General features: G+C 32.5%; 1 protein-coding gene across 1 annotated transcript; it reads right to left on the bottom strand.

The window, feature by feature from the left end:
* Positions 1 to 7,571: 7,571 nt before the first annotated feature.
* LOC146995503 (uncharacterized) lies at positions 7,572 to 12,570 on the bottom strand. Its single transcript, XM_085824550.1, has 3 exons — positions 12,483 to 12,570; positions 9,564 to 9,659; positions 7,572 to 8,534 (listed from the first exon to the last, which is right to left on the bottom strand). Exons 1-3 carry the CDS (start codon positions 12,492 to 12,494, stop codon positions 7,830 to 7,832), a joined length of 813 nt encoding a protein of 270 aa, XP_085680676.1. The 5' UTR covers positions 12,495 to 12,570; the 3' UTR covers positions 7,572 to 7,829.
* Between the last annotated feature and the right edge of the window lie 8,046 nt (positions 12,571 to 20,616).

The following is a 20,616-nucleotide window of genomic DNA, read 5'->3' as shown; positions in this document are numbered from 1 at the left end:
AAATGAGGCACGAAGCGGTAAAGTAGCTGAACACCAGTATTTCGGTCCGAGTTTCGAATCCCGCGAAGGGACTGGTTGCGCTTTCGTGGTTTTACCCTGTGTAACGTGTCTAGGAGCCAATTTCCCTTAGAAAGTCTTCCACGAAGGCATCCTTTCCCTTAGGCAGATAGATCGTACCGGTGTTTATTTTATCAACAGTACTGGTTATTTTTAAAAATGATCATCCTAGAAAGGTGATTGCCAAAAAGTATTCACTTCGCATATTTATACGTTATGCATGAATATACTCTTTTTAGTCAATCTAATATATATAAATTACTAATGCTTTAAAAAAATTCAATTTTCAATATTCTGTTTCCTATTTGTTCCTGTTCAATGAAACAGATTCATACACAGCAAATCCAAATGCATCGCTACAGGAAGATGATAAACCAACACAGTACGTAATTACAGTTACATCCGGAAAAGAGTAGATATACATATAAATACATAATATATATATACGGTATACAACGATATACAATATATATATATATTATCGTTTTTTAGGATGTATCTATAATATGTATCATTTTACTTTATTAAAATATAATATTCAATTTTGTAATTTAGGAATTTCTTCTCCCTTATCATGTATTATCAGCTTGTACTTTATAAACCTGATACCCCTTCAATTATCAGCTGTATTTTATAAACCTGAAACATAGAAACGCAATTTGATTTTATGCATTTCAGTATCAAGTGAAATATTAAAACTGATTGTTCATTATAACACTTTATGTATTCATTCAAAGCGGATCTCAGATAATGTGCCGCAAATTATTTCCACACTAAGTTTTTTGTGCAAATAATACGTCCTGCTAGTGTTTTTGTAATAAAATGCATGTTATTAATTGATTTCGAATTTTCGTTGCATCTTGATATTGCTGCCAAAAGATATTCAATCAACAATAGTATCTTTTACTACATTTATGTGTGTGGATACATAGACCATTTCTCCGTGTACTAGAAAAATTTGATAATGATTTATCCACTTTTGAAGTAAAAAAATAATAGTTAGGAGTGTTATACGATTTTATAATACAAGTAAAAAATATATATAAAGCTCTGGAAAGTGCTAACACATATTTATGGAATATTATGGATGGTAATTTATGAAATATTATGGATGGATGAGTAAATGGAATATTATGTGCGTGCTATATATGTATACACATATCATCAAGTATAAAATCATTTATATATAATTTTTATGTCGCGATGAAATTTGTTTTCTTCCGCAAAATAACGGCAAATTATGAAACATTACGCAACATTGAAAAGCGTGATGAACAAATTTTGCGAAAAGAAATAGCGACTGCTGCACGTATCTCACAGATATCTTTCATTCAACACAAAGGTGAAAAAGTTCTATTCCTGTTCAAAACATACCCTGCAGTCTGAGTCACAGACGGAAGAAATGACAGCAGGTCTTTTGTTCAACTGAGGGGATGTGTTTTATGGCTTACTCACTTTCCCGCCAAACAAGTACAGAGGAAGGAAGCGTCGTTGCCATAGTAACCAGGCTGTAGGTAGTCTTACAGATTTGAGTCTTTATCGCTCAACGTTCGTAGCGCCATCTGTTATTAAAAATCGACATGAGAAAGGGGTATTAAACGCTCTTAATGGTAGCTTTGAATAAATATTCCATGTGTTAATTTTGCATTCTTCTCTAGAAATAACACAGTTCCAGTCAGAACTCTCCATAATTAATTCATGCACAGAAAGCTACTGATTCTGTGGATTCTGGATGAATAAATATATTCTTTCTATTAATAAATAATAAAACACATTATTACTTTTACATTATTTTGTAAATGATTAATTAGGTGTAAATAAACAGTTGTATATAGTAGAAAAACTTTGTTAATTTGACTTTCAGTAACCACAGTTGACTAAATAACTTCTCTCAAACTGAGTTTCTTTTAAATTCTTGTATCTGATATGCAATAACTTGTTTGTAACTTTGGACATTCTCGTCCGAAATTCATTTAATAGTTCATTTGATACTCCTAATTCATAGCGGCAAGCTACCCAATCACGTACCCATTTTTTTTTCTTCTTTTTTTTTTTTTTTTCCTCCCAAGAGCAGAAATTAATTCGTTTGAAACTGCTTCGCAGACTTCAAGCACTGCAGCCTAAGAACATCTATTGTATGTTCAATGCATATTCTTTCCTGCAGCTGCGACGTCGGTATCCATTTCGTAAGCAAACGGAGGCAAGTTGTCAGTCCACTCTGATTGGTGTAAACAATCTATCAGAGTACAGGTCCGTTCACTCGGTTCGAAACGCCCGGACGAGCGGCTCGCTACGAGCAGCTTTGACAGATGTAAACTGGCCTTAAAAAAGATTTGAAATCCGTAAAGTTTCAAAATGTAATATATGTATATAACAGATGCCGTGAGTCATTATTTGAAATGAGCAGCTGCTATTAGTCACGTGACGGTGATTTTATCCTCGTAAATCCTTATGACTATCCATGTAGCATTTTCTTCTGAGAGTTATGTGATGAGATGAATACTTAGATGGACTCGGACACTTTATCACTGAGTTGATTACTTTTACATTCCTGTGTGTATTTTAATAAAATAAATTTATGTTCATCATACCTCATTATCGTAATTACTGGCCTGTGATTTCGTTCTTTTAAATTTTAACAAGGAAATATATAAAATATTAAAAAAATTCTAAACAGCTTGTCTCTTAATTACTCAATACCAGTCTCTGTATGATAAAATATATTTTTCTAATATTCACAGAAAAAGGCTTGTTCTACATGGTATTTATTCACTCTAATCTGAAAAGTTGATAAACGTAGTCAAATAGTTTTAATAAACTAAAGCCAGGCATTGAAGAGGAAGCGAAAGTATCTTTAGATAGAATTCTTCAGATTTTGATATCTTTAAACTAAGAAAAGTTGTTAAATCTCTAATACTTCCCAAAATAAATTTTAAAAATTTATAATTACATTAAGTTTTGCTCATTATTATATATTATTCGAAATTTAGCGCTAAATTTTATCGAATATGTTCCATTAATTTTCTACAGTTCATTAATTTGTACTTTATAAAACATTAATTTGAAGTTAGCAACAAATGCAAAAACATTCCATCAGTGTAAAATAGTGATCCCTTTTGACTTTTTTAATAGCTGTTCCAATGAAGGCATAATTCTAAAACTCCTTGAGATTAGAAATTCAGCCATTCTGATTCTCAAAACAGAAATTGAACAATTAAACTTATGCTAAAGCAATCTCTAAACAGTTCTCTACATCTCTGAACAGTCTCTTGAATGAAATTTACTTTCTTCGTAAGCAATTACTACTGTCAAAATGAAGGAAAAGCTAAGAAATGGTTTCTCAGTACAGTATGTGTTAACAAATGATTTGAAAATGAACAGCTAAAAAACTCGCTTACCGTTTCATATTTACTACGTTTATGACAGATATTTTTTCCAGCAAGGTCGATTTATCGAACATCGTATCGTTTATGATTGCCACTTATTCTATCATTCATTTCACTCGCGAAACTGAATCTCGAACCACTTTTGCATTGATTTTCTAATAGCACTCTATAGCTGACTTCTACATCAGGATATAAATTCACTGTCACTGGATTTTCTGCTTCCTTAGCTCTTGAGTTGGTGGCATAATTAGAAGTACGGTCCGGCTAGTAATCATAAGGTAAGAATTCGCATCCCGACGAGAACATAATTGATTTAATACATACTCTAGCTTAAATAACTCTAATAGAATTAATAACAGTTTATCAGAAATCTTTGCCTGTTTGCATTCTTTACAGTGTTGAATCTTGTTACACAACTCAAGAAATTTTGCTTTCTATTATTGCATTTTTATATGCTCTTAATTCTTTTTTTTTTTTTTTTTCAGAATCTTCTCTTACAAAAGTGTTCACTTATTTGAAAAATGCCCAAACTGATAAACCTTGGCTGTCCTTTTGTTAATATATAAACTTTTCAAATATTTCCTCCTAATCATTTTAAAGAATGCTCTTCTGTCTTAAGCGATCTCAGGATTCTTGCTGTCATCACGTTTTTCCTTCTATATATTTTAATGTTATATTGATGTTCTGTAAAGTGATAAATTATTTTTTTTCTTTTTTATAAAGTTCTTTCTTTATTTCTGGAATTATCATTTCGCAATTTTATTCTTGAGGAATTTATAATATTCTTTGCTAGTGTACTTTAAAATATATCGGACGAACAAATAGAATGTTAATATTTCGAAATCACGAATCTCATAATCTGAATACTGTCCTTTGCATTTTTCCCCCATTATATGACCCTACAATTCTACCTTGCTCTTTCGTTGTTGATATATTTCCAATAAAATGCGCAAGCTCCTCGAATTTCAAGAAGTCTTCGACTTGTTCCCGATTTCCTTGGAATACATGGTTCATTCTAAAAGACCAATTTAAAATTTAATTTTGTTTAGTTTCAAATTCTAAATAATATTGATGTAGTTTATTCATGTGTAATTTAATTTAATTTATATCAAAATTAATCTAATTTTAGTAGTAAGGCAGGTAAATTGTCTTAATAACATTCTAGCAGAAAAGTATTCAAGGTTCACCTTAGTTAGCACGTTACTTTTACATGGCCGCCCACCAGCGGCCAAGTGACAAAGTCACTGAACAGTGGTACTTCTGTTCGGTTTCGAATGCCCGCAAACGGACATTTTCGGGGTTTACCCTATGTATAAGGTGTATGATAGCCAATTTACCTTAGAAAATACTCCATGAAGGCATCCCTCTCTTTAGATAGACATCCCTCGAGTGCCTTGCCATAATTAAATAGACGAATTTCTTATGTTAATTTTTGTCTGCAGCTTCTACTCCCGTTAGCATTTACCAGAATAAAAATTAGGGTGGATTAAAATGGAAGAAAATATGTAATTTAAGAAAACATCATTGGTAATACGCCAGAGACCAGTTTGTTTCCTAAGTCGTCCTCTGGAATGCCGATCTTACACTGCCATCCAAAAGTTAAAGAACAGTATGTTTTCTGTGTCTAATTTCAGAACAAAGCAACACTGAAACAAGAAATTTACAGGATATGTTTGTTCACTAGACAGTTCCTTAACGAATGCAATGTAGAATGGGAAGCAGACACGGAATAATCCTTGTTCAAGTTCACCTAAAGACCTTGGGAGAGGATTTAAAGCAGCAACCTGTCTTCCAAGGTAGTTCCAAAGATACTCTATCGGATTCAGGCTTGGGGATTGAGCTGGCCATTCCAACCGCTCCATACCGTGAACCTCAAGATATTCTTCAGCAACCCGAGCTCGGTGCGGTCACGCATTGTCTTCCATCAGAAGAAATCCAGGACCAATAACAGCGGCATATGGGTGGACATGTTGATCAAGGATCTCGTCTCGATATCTGACACCAGTCAAAGTTCCTCCATGAAACATATGCAGATCAGTGTGATCACCGAGAGAGATTCCAGCTCAAACCATTATTCTACCACCTCTGTAACTGTGTTTTTCCACAATGTGGGATTGGTTGTGTCTGGTGCGTTGCTCCCTCCAGATCAGCTGACGACCTGCCTCACTCTCCAGTGCGAACCTGGACTCATCTGTGAAGAGAGCAGACGACCATTATTGACTGGTCCAGGAGATGTGTTCTCTTGCTCAACATAAACGGGCAAGGAGACACAAACAACTTGTCATCTTGCATACAGACCTGTATTGTGAAGGTGTCTTCGCACGGTAGTAACTGAGATTCTTGTTCCTTTTGCCAGTAAATGATCTGCCATGAGTTGAGGCACATCAATGTCACTTCTCCGAAAGAGCTAAAGAACGGTCTCCCGCAGATGTTGTAATTCTAGGACTGCCCGGAACATGTCTTCTAGACACAGAATCCTCGGATTTTAACTGATTCGATAGTCGGTGAACCACACTACGAGAGATATTGAGGACGTCTAGCAGCATCAGCTTGTGACATCCCCATCTCCAACCATCCGATCACCCGCCACCTCAACGAATCGGGCAAACGACTTCTCCTGAACATTGATAGACTCTCCTGGATATTGTCCACTTAACTGTAATAACACCTGAAGATCAACACTCGTGAACAAAAATTGCAATTTTTGCCTTTTTTTTCCAATTCCTGTATAAGTATTCCTTTCCATAAAATAAAAGTGGTAGCTATCGTTTTTGTGTGTAATTCGGAAATTCTAAAGATGCATAGTTTTTAACTATTTTGTAATTTTGCTGTTGAATGGAATTTTATGTAGCCACTTATAAGAACGGTATATTTAATAAATGAAGTAAAAACAGAAAACGTTCATAATAAAAGGGCAAAAAAGTTATGTAAAGCCATCTTAGTAAGAACACTGAACATTGATATGATGAATTGAGAAAAGACTGAAAAAATAGAAAAATACATGCCAACACTTAACACTGCAACGGGAATTCTAAACATATACTGCTATACTGCTGTCAAGGTTTTTATAATTTTGTTGTTGAGTTGTATAAGGCGTAAATGCGAAGAAAATTATGCTTATAATTAAGCTAAAAAGACAAAAAAAGGTGTTAATAGAAGTGAGTATAACAGCAGACAGGTAGACTGCCAGCTCAGCAAGAGTACAAAAAACCTTAACAAACCATTTTATGCGAGCGTTACAACTCGCAACGTTTCAGATTTTACTTAAAGGCTATTTTTGAGTGAAATCCTGAACAATTATCTTTCCTTAATGTACTGTGTTGCAAGAACACGTGTTTTTACGTTTTTTAAATTTATTGTTATTTAATGAATTTAAAACATTATCAGAGGTGAATAATTACTTTGTGTAAAAACGAACTCACTTTAGTGCTTTCACGATTAATTTAATGTCTTCCTTATATTATTTCTTTTCATAAAAATTTTATACGTATTTCGTTTTATTACAATCACATTTTTTCGGAGTTATTTTTATGATTAAAATAATATGTTTCATATTATACATTTCAAGTAGTGTAAAGGTAAATTTGCAGGATATATTATTATGTTTAACATAAAAATAATTTTTGATAGAGAATTTTTATTAAGTTGCTAACTGATTTTTCATTTTTGTCATTATTATATAAAATAAGGAGAAAGATAAGGAAGTGTGACGAAGAAATGACAGTAAATATTACTAAACCCAGCGCGTAAATATTACTTTAGCATATTTATCCGCTTATCAGTTTTTATTAATTTATTATGTTAATTAAACTAATTTTTTTAAAAAAACTTCTGAATATTAATTGTTATCCACGTATAATTGTTATTTATATTTAACATCATAAACAAATACAAATACGAATTGAAAGATAGTTTTACGAAACTAGCATTTGTCTATTAAGCGAGGAGGTTTTGTAATATATTTTGTTGTTTTTTTAATTTTTAAGTATTTTATTAACGTCAGATGAATAAATCAAATATTTGTATCCCTATTAAACTGTTTTTAAAGCAGTGTATATGTGAGGTTGATTTCCCAGATTTCACATATTTTAACATTTCTGGTAGTATAAAGAAAGGAAAAGCATGTAATTATATCCATATTCTTTATTCAGTACAATTTACAAACATGTAACAAGAAAACTCGCATCTGCTGCGTTTCTGACGAAAGCATATATTTCTGTTCAACTGACAGCAAACAATGAATGTAATCACAAATCTTAACTGTATTTCAGAATTGTTTAGAAATTTTAGAAGCCTGTTTTATTGAATTCAGTAAGAAGAATTTATAATAATTTATATTTTTAACTTTAAGAAGAAGTTAAAACTTGGTATTAGGTACAATGAAATTTAATATCCTTTCCGCGAAAACTGATGACTCAATTTCTCCTGACCCAAGAAAATTTGCTTGTGTGCTTGGGCCACCTGTGGTTCCTTTTTACTCTGAACATTTGCAATAACAGGCCTTTGAGGAATAGCTTGTTGAACTTGAGCTTTCTGTGAAGAGTAAATCACCGGAACAACTTGTCGAAAAGGATAATGTTGTGGGGCAAATTCGACAGGGACTGCTTGCTGAATCTTAGGAGCTTCGAACTGTTGTCGTACATATTCTACAGGAGCGGCTTGTTGGACTTTATAAGCACTGCCAACGGAAACCTTGGGTCTTGCGTTGTCATGAGATTTGACGGAAGATTGACTTACAAAGCTTTGACTGAAACGCTGTTGAGAAGCAGGTAATGATTGTTGCTGTGGGCGATGAATGAGCTGTTGTTGGTACTTAGACTGGGACGGCTGATATTGGACGTAGACTGGAGAAGCAGACAAATCAACGGCAGCTGGACTTTTGTTCTCAGTTCCAGGTTCGTTTGTACTGATCTGTGCTCTGTAGCCATATTCGTCAGCAATATACTTGACAGTTCGTTCTATACCATAGGAATCCTTATAGCCATATTGTCCTTCAACTCTTCCATTGCCGTCACTTATCTCTTTCCTGAACTGCACAGCCCCGTCTTCATCGCGATTTTGATATTCAAATTTATATGGATTTGGCTGCACCTGACGGAATAGAATATAATACGTTAATACATATAATTTAACTTGTGTCTATTATACAAACCCATTTCAAGTAGTTATTTCTCATTATATTTCTACGAAGCAACATTGAATTAAATTTTCAGAAGTAAAATAATAACATTGCTGATTTCTATATAGTATTAGGAAGCAGCAGCTGTAGCACACTATCCACAGCTCTAAAATATTTTTTTAATTTCATCAGATTTGTGCTTTAGAACTAGAGAGATAATCATAAGCTCTTGAATTATAAAATACTCCAGACGTTCTGAAATTCAAAGCTCTATGAAATTCGAAATAATGAAAAGACGTATACAATTCTAATACCCAAAAGAAGTGTATAAATAAAAATGTAATGTATGAATTTACATAATAAAAAATGTTTTAAAACTAAAGATTATTTTATGGGCAAACTCTAAAATATAGCAGCAAATTTAAAAAGTTAAAACAACCCATATTACTTGCTTTATATATTATGCAGGTTATTTGTTGGTAAATGAAACTTATATTAAACGATTTTTTTAGCATTTTCTAGCGATTTGGGGTAATTCCATGGGCACTAAAATCTTAAATTTGAAATTGTAAAGTATTCCGTTTGAATTTATATGGAAAGCTGAAAAATAATCTTCATCATGGTAGGTAGGAAAATGATTTGGGAAAATTACGTTAATTAAAAATTTTGAATTTATTTGTATTCAAGCATTTAAAAATTCGGAATATAAATTTATTTAAATTTTTTGATTATATTCTATCATTGTTTCCAAAAACTATATTTGATCAGATAGAAAAACAAACATGTCAATGGGACATGTTGGACTTATATTTTGAATAACTAACATTTACTATGTCCTAACAAGTTCTCTAACTTTGTCGATTTCTTTGAGCTAATTCTATATTTATTACAATGTGTCTTTAAATTTTACATTTGAAATTCTTCTTATTCTTTGCGAATTACTATTATTACTTAAGTATCATACGAATTACATGAAATAATTATGAGATAATATTACTTACTCTATACTCTTCATTAGATTTCTTGCTGTATTCATGCTGATAAGATTTGCCATGATTAGCGTAAGTAACGGCCATCAAGGTGCACAACAAAAACGTCTGCAAAGAAAAAAAGTAATATGAAACAATGGAAAGATAAGATAACAGTTTAAGGGGTATTTCTTCTTATGCTTCTATAACAATTTCAGTGTTCAAATATTTAAACATGCACATGCTCAGTATTCACAATAATATTTTAGAGCAAAAATCTCCAAAAAGGTCGATACAAACATTCAGAGAACAATATGACATTGAAAAGGCTCACATTCGAACTCGGTGTCGTTTGGAGGCAAATGGAAGAAATAAACTAAAAATATTTTTAAATAATAAAATTGTAATGATTTATTTTTAAAATTAATTGGATTCTATAAGAATATCACAATTGTGTAACAGTAAAGTAAAAAGGGCCGACAAAAAGTTAAAACGTTTTCAATAGATCTATTGTCGAAAACATCTAAACATTTATAACTGAAATATTTCCATAAGAAATTTATTAACTGTATACTACTTACTTGTAAATTTGACGGTACCAAGCGTTTAACATGCTATAAAGCATTATTGTTTAACAAAGTGACCTGATTTTTTTAAAGTGGTTTTTACTCAGAAAGTAGTAGCATTTTACCATATAAAATACTAAAGCTATGATAGGAAAGCTAAAAATTAAAATAACAGTTTAAGAAAGAAATGCTTAAAATGAGCTAAAGACATCAGTAAATAAAACTACTTTTTTGAGAAATAAATCTGAAATCTCATTAGTTGATGCTTAAAGTAAAAGTTAATAATTACTTCAAATTATTGTTTTATCTGAATACATCAAAGCATGTATGAGCTAACTGCTTAAGGTAAGGAATTTCTTCTCTGAGGATTTTATAAGGGGTTGTATTTCCCTATATTCCCAGTGTGAAAAAATAACGAATGACCCGTGCAGCGAGCCAGTAAGCGAACTCGGATTATTTACATGAATTTACAGTATTATTTATTAATCAAATGCATATATGGTTCAACAGAACTCGTAGTTGATAAATATATTAAAACATTAAACTGATTAAGAAAAGAACATTCTTGTTACAAAAATTTCATACTTATTATAAAATAATATTACAACAAAACTCCGATATTTACCTTCAGTTCAGAAATAAATTAATTGTTTAAAAGAAATAAATTATATTACTTATAGAGTAATAAAACTTTGTATTCATAAATGAATTTCAAATTAATCAGAAAAAGATTAATTCTGGGACATCTTATTACCTCACATTAATGACTGTTGATTTCTTAAGTCTTTGGCTTTTGGAAATTAACGTATCACTACTTTTATGTCTTTAGAGCCTATAAAAGATTGATTCTTAGCTTCAAACTTGTAAGAAACATGTAAAAAATACGAGGATTCAGTTAGTAACCGAAGGCATAAAACCATTTTGTCCAGAGCACAGTTTTCTGCCAGGCAGTTGGTTTCAAAGGAATTTTCAAAATAATGGGGAAGTAATTAAGACACAATAACAACACGCGGAATAAGTACTAATTCAGAAGTCAAACAACAAAAATCAGCGTTAATTTTCAGAACTTTCACAGTGCTAGTTTCGATGGTTTTACCGAACCACCATCCTCACCTGCAAAACCGCAAACGGGTGCATTGCAAAACATTTGCGGTTTTGCAGCTGAGGATGGTGGTTCGGTAAAACCATTGAAACTAGTACTGTGAAAAATTTTGAAAATTAACGCTGATTTTTGTTGTTTGACTTCTGAATTAATGGTGAAGTAATTAATTCCTTTCGACGGTTCACTAACATAAATATTTTTGCCACTGTCTTCAAAGATGAAGCGCTTTGTATTCACATACCTATTTTAAAGAGGCATTTTATTTCAAAACATTTTTCCAAAATAACTGCTCAAAATTAGTTTGCGACAGAAAATAGTATATTAATAGTTCAAAAAATCGTATTACCATTTGAATAATCGAAATAATGTTAGTAATACAAAAATTAGAATTATCAGTATTCGTATGTTAAACACTATTGATAATAAGGGAGATAAACGGTAATACTATAAATACTTTAATAACGAAATAATTCTAATAGGACAATTAAATAATTACAATAAATATTTTAATAACAAATAACTCTAAAACATCATTTAAAATTAATAAAATAAATATTTTAATAATGAAATAATTCTAATAAGGCAATTAATTAATTAATTAGAATAAACGTTTTAATAATAAAATTATTCGTATGAGGTATTTAAATTAATGCAGCAAATATTTCAAATATAAAATGATTTTATCCATATGCTTTTAATTTTAAAATAAAAATCCCCAAGAAAAATATTTTAGCTTCTTTTTTCAGTCATGGAGATATATCTTTCAGGTTTCTTATTTATCTGCGAAGATTAATTATTCTGCATAGTATTGGAATGCTAATCGCTGAATGTAGAGCTTGATTTAATGATATAAGATATCTCTCTTACGAATTTTAATTACGATTTTGTCCTTTAAATCTTTATTTTGCCATTTTTAAAGGTACACATGAGATACAGAATAATTAGAAATGAAGCATATAATTACTTCCCTGAAATTTTAAAACAACCTGTTCTACATATCTAAAATTTAAAATGAAAGTTAGAAAAAAATCCAGATATTAATTTAGAAGGCAGAGGGTACAAAAATCGTCTGGAAAATTAAATCTTTTTATAGTTAATTCTATGAGAAGAGTTAAAAATTAAATAAACTCTTGCTATTACTGAAATTCATATTAATGATTTATGGTAAAAGAACTGAAAATGGAAAAAGAAATATGGTATTGAAAACGTCAATTTAATTCAATGTATTATTAAAAATCAAGAGTTAATTTAACAGGAAACGCTACACAAAAGTATACTATTTACCTTGTAAAACATCTTTTAAAAGAAAACTCTTTGATCTGCTCTGAAAGAGAATTTAATCAATTCCTCTATAGATTATGGGAGGAAGGGTCTTTTATTTATACTTCAGAAAATAAAACCGAAACAAAAACAAAGGCATATATCTTACACGTGAATGTTCGAATTCCCGTTTTTTGAGATACACGTGGTCAAATTGCAAAAGATTTTGCTCGGCGCGTCGTAGTTATCATACCTGAAGGGAAAAAAATGGGCGGAAGCATCAGGATGATATCAGTTTTGTTTCTTTAATCTTTTTTCTTGTATACCCTGAAGGGAAAAATGACTTTGATTTGTGAAATGGAAGATGGAACCAATGCCAAGCTTAATAGGTCAAAGGCGACAGTTACCTAGAAAGAAATAATGGATGATGACAGGCTAAAGATCATTTGGACATTTAAGAAAGGGGATCACACAAAAGATTTTCATGAGGTCATTTTTCAATGTTTTGGGAGTTCCTGCCACTTTGTTAAAAAGTGTCCGAATTTGCGAAATCTCGAGTTAAGTTCATACTTACATGCAGTTATATTTCTCACAAAGATTTTAAATTTATGCTTAGAGGTTTTTTCATGATGTTTAGAGAAAGAAAATAATTTCTGCTTGCTACCTTACGTTAATATGAGTAAGTATCGATATCATTAAAATAAAAGTTGGTTTTTCTGTATTTTTTAAAATCGCTCCCTGTTGTTCCCCTCATAGCCAGTACCTAAGAGTTAAATAGTTTAGTGCTTCTTGCATTCTAATCATTCTTTAAAAGGGCTTAAGACAATCATATGTAATTACTTCTCCATAAGATAAAAATCCTGAAATGAGGAAAACATCAGATATTATGAATTACTTCTACTAGCGAAACGAGAAATGGAATTCCATGGGAATTCATGGATTATTCTTATTTGCTTTCGTAGAATTAAATATGATCTATTTAACTAGAAATTGCAGGAATAAAAATGCATGTAATTGTTATAATTTGGGTATAAGAAATAAGTATTTTAAATCAAACAACTATTTATGCTTACAGAAAGAATTTATTTACTCTCACAACAATATACTGCAATCACACCTTTTCCAAATGGAATTTTTTTCTTTCGCAATAACTGGGCCCACCAGCGGCCGAGCGGTAAAGTCGCTGAACACTGGTAGTTCGGTCCGAGGTTCGAATCCCGCGAACGGGATGGCTGCATGGGTGTTTTCGTGGTTTTCCCCATGTGTAACGTGTATACGAGCCAGCTTCTGATATTTTTAATCATCTACCATAGAAACTACGATCACGTTCTTTGCTATCAAAAATGCAATACACATTCAACTAATAGATTAATTATTAAGCTTATCATAAGATTCACGATAATTTAGGGATAAAAATCATTTTACCTTTCCTAGGAATTAATTCAGAACTGATCCTTGAGGGAGTTTTTGTTTCTTTTTAAATCAAAAGAAAAAATCACTTTTCTGCAGAAAATTATAAATATAAAATGCTTAGTTAACCTTTCACTGAAATAAGAGTTCAGTTATGATCTTTCAAAACAACATGAGCTTTTCCAGTTGAAATCATCGCCTAGATAAATCTATAAGTTAGATAGTCTGATTAACTCCCTATCGTATGGTTTAAACTTACCTATCACTTACAATTTTCGTTCGAGCTCACGAGGATGTAAATGAGATAATAAGTATTCCAGAATTCTTGAAAATTAGGGACGGAGCTTTCGCAGCGATGCTGACCGTTGTACTGTACCAAAAATGGTCAAAATACGGCTCTTGAGTAACGTGAGACACATTGCCCCTTAAACCCAATATGCTTACATCAAACAGTAGTTTATTTTTGAAATGCAACTGCATTTTGAAGCAATGACACACAACTTTATCAATTAATATCTTAATTCTTAAGTTACTTCATGTATGTAATATTTGATTAGTAACTATTGTATACTAATTACCGAAGTAACAAAAAATAGTAAAATAATTCGGTTTCTGCAAATGATAATAAGTAAAGTCCATGGGGGCAGTTGTAAGACAAATGCAAAGATCATTTAAAAAATAATGTACTCTATGTTTTTAATTGAATAATTCTTTTAATCCTTTTGCTTCTAAGGTTTGGTTTGGTTTATTTAACTACGGCAAAGCACACTAGGGCTATCTGCCTAAGGGGAGTGATGCCTTCGTGGAGGACTTTCGAAGGGAAACAGGCTCGTATACACGTTACACATGAGAAAAACCACGAAACCGCCCATGCAGCCAGCCCTTTCGCGGGATTCGAACCTCGGATTGAACTACCAGCGTTCAGCGACTTTACTGCTCGGCCGCCTGGTGGGCCCTTTTGCTTCTAAATAAAAGGGATACAGTGTTTCGTAAAATTTGTTATTATTTACGAGGGCTACTTTTTTAGTGTTTTGGTTTAGGATTTTTTTAGTCTTTTGGCTTAGATAAATACCGAAGAAACGTTTTCAGGGACTAAAAAAAATTATGCAAGGTTTGTTACTCAAATTAAAAACATATTTTAGGTTTACTGGACCCATGTGTAGATTTTATGCTGGAGAGGTAAATTTTGTCATTCGCAGTTGGTTGCAACCTTTTTACGTTTAAGCAAGTCAGGTGTTTTTTATGTGTTTTTCTACAAAAGTTTCACAGTTACTCTCACAACAATATACTGCAATCACACCTTTTCCAAATGGAATTTTTTTCTTTCGCAATAACTGGGCCCACCAGCGGCCGAGCGGTAAAGTCGCTGAACACTGGTAGTTCGGTCCGAGGTTCGAATCCCGTGAACGGGATGGCTGCATGGGTGTTTTCGTGGTTTTCCCCATGTGTAACGTGTATACGAGCCAGTTTCCCTTAGAAAGTCCTCCACGAAAGGCATCCCTCCTCTTAGGCAGATAGCCCTAGTGTGCTTTGCCATAATTAAATACACCACACCTTTCGCAATAACTCATTGCTAATCCTAGGCGGATATATAACATACTTCGTCTCTGATTATTCATGTCACTTAAACTTTCTATTTTGAAATTCGATGTTTCCTATTCTAAAAACATAGTACTTCAGACACCTCAAAGTTCTCAGAGTGAGTTTCAAACACTTATTACTTCAAAACGTCCCTCGTCCACCAGCGGCCGAGCGGTAAAGTCGCTGAACACTGGTAGTTCGGTCTGAGGTTCGAATCCCGCGAACGGGCTGGCTGCATGGAGGTTTTCGTGGTTTTCCCCATGTGTAACGTGTATACGAGCCAGTTTCCTTTAGAAAGTCCTCCACGAAGGCATCCCTCCCCTTAGGCAGATAGCCCTCGAGGCTTTGCCATAATCACACACACCATCAAAACGTCCCTCAAGAATTTCCCTCTATTTAGCCCTCAAGAGGATACTCGCTTTTGTTTCAAACCTTCAGCTATAATTTTCAGATGTATGCTACTCGTCTCACCACTAAGTGTTAGGAGCATTTAATATAAGATTTTTTTACAGGATATGCTATTTTGATTCGAAAAGTTTAGGAGCCGCCGTGAAATCTGAAGTCCAGCTAGTTGATCACCAAACAGACTTATACAGAAAGATATAATATGATTTACAAAAACTACTTCAGGAAAAAATGGAAATATAGAAAACAAACATATTTTCATTATGAACAAGCAGTAGAATCTTAGACTCTATAACTGACCGAGCTATTGCGAAGAGCAATGTTGCCGGTTCCAGAATTAAAGCCCAAGGACACTTGAGATAAAGAAATCCGGACGTGGAGAAAATCTCAGATGAGAAAACGGAAAAAAGAGGAAGAAGAGAAGTACCAAAAGGAGCAAGACAATCCAATCGGGCAAGTTCGCAAAACGTGAGGAGCGATCATAGCTTTCAAGGAGGACCCAAGACAATGCAAATCAATGACAACAATATGAGAAGATATACTAGAGCAATGATTCCAATAAAAAATTCAAATACAACTAAACAACCTCAATCAATAGTGATAAATACAACACAATACAACTATACAACACAATTTAATGCAACTATTCAACGCAATACATTACAGCAACTCAACAACAACCTAAGCTACCTATTTACAACACTACTATTTCACCACAATGCGAAAAATCTCACAGCATTAGTTTTATCTATCTCCAAGAACAATATTCAAGCTACAGAAGAACCTCAATTAAAAATCAGATGCATTGGAAGTATAAACAGCTACCAATTGAGGAGAGAAGTGAGAAAGTTGTCGTCTCCTTCCATGAAGGTGTGAGCTGCAAGTGGCTTGAGGCTTTTATCTTCGAAGAGAATTTCATAATTAAAGACTTGGGAGTAATTAACAAAGTCATATTGCACAGCTTTGTTGAAGAATTTTTCATTAGATCTTCTGATGTAATTTGGAATCGTCTCAAGTTTTAAGTCTCTGTGCAAAGTTAATTGCGGATAAGATAGTGTGAATGAGTAATAATGCGCAGAAATTTGTTTTGCACTACTAGTAATTGATGCAGTTGAGCCTGAGTGATCGTGTTCCAAGCAGGGGCAGCATAACAAAGTATCGGTCGAATGCAAGTGGTATAAATACAGTAGAATCTTTCATTCTTAAACTACTTTATAGGCCCACTAGTGGCGGCAAAGTAGTGAAACTGACCAATGGTACTTCTATCTCAGTTAGAATTACAGATGAACGGGGTAGCTGCATAGGTTTTTGTTCTCGGGGTTTTTCCTTTAAGTGTCGCTCCATTTCCCTTAGTAAGCCACCACGAAGGAATCCTTCTTCTCAGACAGATAGCCCTAGTGTGTTTTGCCATAGTAAAATAAACCAACTTAAGAGTACGTAAATTTCAAAATATTTTCTTGTATTTGACATTCTTTTTCCTGTTTAGTCGACACTAAAAGATTTTATAGGATCATTAATTAATAGTCCTTGTACATGTTTTGAAGTAGAGGGAATTCCGAAGAAATATTAGTAACAACGGCATACTATCCACAACACGACATATATAATAGTTTATATTAAATCTTCCATAATAAGAATGTCCATCATTAGTGAAAGCTTAATTCAAATGACTATTTTAAATAAAATTTCTGCACGAAACTGTGGAAGGAATGTTGATGTAAATATTCTTTTGAATAGCTCATCCTCCTATCCATTCTAATATTTATTGACATTTAGCTAATTTAATTTCCTTTTTCTTGTCTTAATTTGCATTTTCATGATAAAGTGGATGTCGAAGAGAGGGGGATTTCACTCCGAATTCATTCCTTTTTTTTTAATATTTTTATCTTCTGTAATAGTTTTAAATGAATCTACTTATGTTGGCATTATGATGATGTATCTCAAATTTTGCGGAAATTTAGGTTATGCATAATTCTAATTTGTAATTATGTACAGTGTTTCGATTACTTACAATTTTTAATTTTCTACTGAAAAGAAAAATTAAGATAGCTCGAATCCTGAATTTCTTCAAATTTAAATTCGAATTCTAAAAGAAGTTTAATTTTTTGGACACACCAGACCTCCAGAATCCTTAAAATAAAACTAAGAAGATTAAAAAAAACTGTTTTTCAATGTTAAAAGTTTTTAAATAAAGTAGAGTTGGAAATAAGCTTTAACGAAAACTAAACATAAGAATACATTTATTTAAAATACATTAATATTTTTTTTTCAGCAACCAAAAATCAACAACCAGATTTCAGCAACCATAGATGTTCAACAGTCAAACAACTGGAAAGTTCGCGTTGGATACCTTTGGAGCTTTCATTGGATGCCACACTGGAAATGTGTGCCGTTCAGAGGCCTCATGGGGTAAATTTAGTGATTCAGAAACCGCTGAAATTTGAACAATCACATTCATTTTCAGTGAGTAAGCAATAAATTTAATAAAAGTAATCTTTCCAAAATTTTGAGTTAAAAACTTTCGGCGATTTCTCGAGGTTCGAAAGATTCGAATAGAAAAAAAAATGTGCAAAGATTCGAGTTTTGGAAATTCATATTTTTTAAAGATTCACAAGATCTGAGAATTTGAATGTCTCAACCTTAAATTAAAAACTAAACTAAACTCATAATCCAGTTCATATCTAAAGACATAAATCAATTATTTAGGAGTAGGTTTTAATCTCAGTGTTTCTTCTGTTAATTATATTTTTTATAAAGGATCTTCAAAATTTTAACAGTTTATTAAACAACAATATTCCTTTCTAGAAGTGGGAACATATGAAACAGTTTCACATAGAAAGTCTTTGAAAAAGACTTTCCTCCGCTCTGGTAATAGCTGTCTTATGCTTCGACAAAATCAAGCAAATCTTTCTCGAAGAACAATTTTCCTGGAGCTCACACTGTCAAATTTTACTTGTTTTGCTCTTCTCTAGAGAAGGGTGTATCGGGTAAAGAAAATCACTAGATATGTGTTTTGAAATATATGCTTTATTCTTTACACAAATGAAGAACTTTTACTTTGCTGTACTCGCAAAGATTGTAGAGACATTAGGTATTTTTTGGAAGCAGGCAAGATGAAAAATTAGCAACTGCCTTCGCCGGGAATCGAACCACGGACCTCTGAAATACCGGCCCAGCGTGCAGAACCACTACACCACGAAGGTACGCTAGGAAGGCGGGAGAAATACTTTATATACTCCCTATTTAAGTTGCCTCAAGTATTTTCGAGCAGTGTTTTAACGTCGGCTAGCGAAAATGGCTAAACCCGGAATAATATCTAGCAAAGTTGGAATAGGACATAAACTTCAGCTAAGGCTCCTAAAAGCTCTATATCTAAAATATTCAAAATCCTTAACTTAAAAATACTCAAACGAATAATTTACATTCTGGCAAGGATTACGGAAAGAAGTAGCTATAGCAAAGGATTAAATGATAATTGGTTAATTAATATAAAATCATTACAATACACATTTTAAATATCTTTTTAAATTTTGGAACCATAAAATATTTACAAAAATTTCTTAAATTTTTTAAAATTATTTAAAGATATAATTCACTCAAATATGTTTTTTAAAAAATACAAACTATATTCATAAATATTTATTTCGCTTAAAGTTCATTTGAAAAATACGTAAAATGAAATTATGAACTTGGTTTCTTTATCAACTCGTCAGACATTGTTTCTTCTGAAACACACTTTGATTTCCATGGCATTTATCACTTGAAATCTTGCGTGGGTACAAAAAGAAATCAATCCTCCTAACTGTCGCTGGATATTCTTGTTTCCCACTGTTAAAACTGAAGGCTAGACAACAATATAAACTTATATTTCAAGATGAATTTTTAAGGAAACATGAATAAACTACAGTTCTTTTTCTTCAGTTAAGAATATTGATGAGTGCTCTTTTATTGATCCAGCTATACTGATCAACTTCTTCTAAAAATAGTTGTCAGGTATAGAGTTTGGTATTCTTTCGTGCCATGAACTGGTACCAAACTTCTAACAGACTTGGATCGAATTATAGTTTCGTCTGAAAAGAACTACGTATTTTTTAAGAGGTTTAAAACAGACCTTTTTTTTTATTAAATGGCAACTTTAACTTAAACACACGACTCGTACTTAACAAGCTGAACCACCACTTGTGACGAGGTAACTTACAGCAGCAATCAATTAAAATTTAAATCTAAGGCTAGTACTACATATTTGATTTAACTCGAAATTCGATCAAAACTTCTCACCGGCGTAACAATTTAAATATCGGCAACAAATGGGCAAAGTCAAAGAATTACTATCTTATCAGAGCTAGCAAAACCTAGTAATGTGGCCTCGGGAGGTAGAACCAAGCTCCCTGTTACAATCCGAAAACCAAATTCAACTTAAATACCCTCAAACTAATTTACATTCTGGTGAGAAAAGGAAAGAAGAAGTGACATTAAAGATCTGAGTCGTAAAACAACTGGTTATTCAAAATAATAGTAGCTCTACAAAAGTAAACAAGAGAATATTATCAATGAGCATGAATTTCTAGATCTCATTCAGTTTGAAATTATTTCCATTCTAAAATTTTGTAGCGAAAGAAAGTAGTTCTGTAAAGTTTGGTTATGCCCATCATTTCTTCTACATGAATAATTCTGTTTGACAGTTGCAAAATGTTGAAGTAAAGATTGATTTAGTGATTTATAAACTGAACTTTCCCCAAAATACTAAAGAAGTATGCAGGCT

Source organism: Stegodyphus dumicola, chromosome 9 (assembly GCF_044657685.1).
Source record: "Stegodyphus dumicola isolate Sdum_Otavi_A_Nest chromosome 9, ASM4465768v1".
NCBI classification, from domain to species: Eukaryota; Metazoa; Arthropoda; class Arachnida; order Araneae; family Eresidae; genus Stegodyphus; species Stegodyphus dumicola.
The sequence above is the reverse complement of the archived record's forward strand: the minus strand, read 5'-3'. Positions and strand labels throughout refer to the sequence as shown.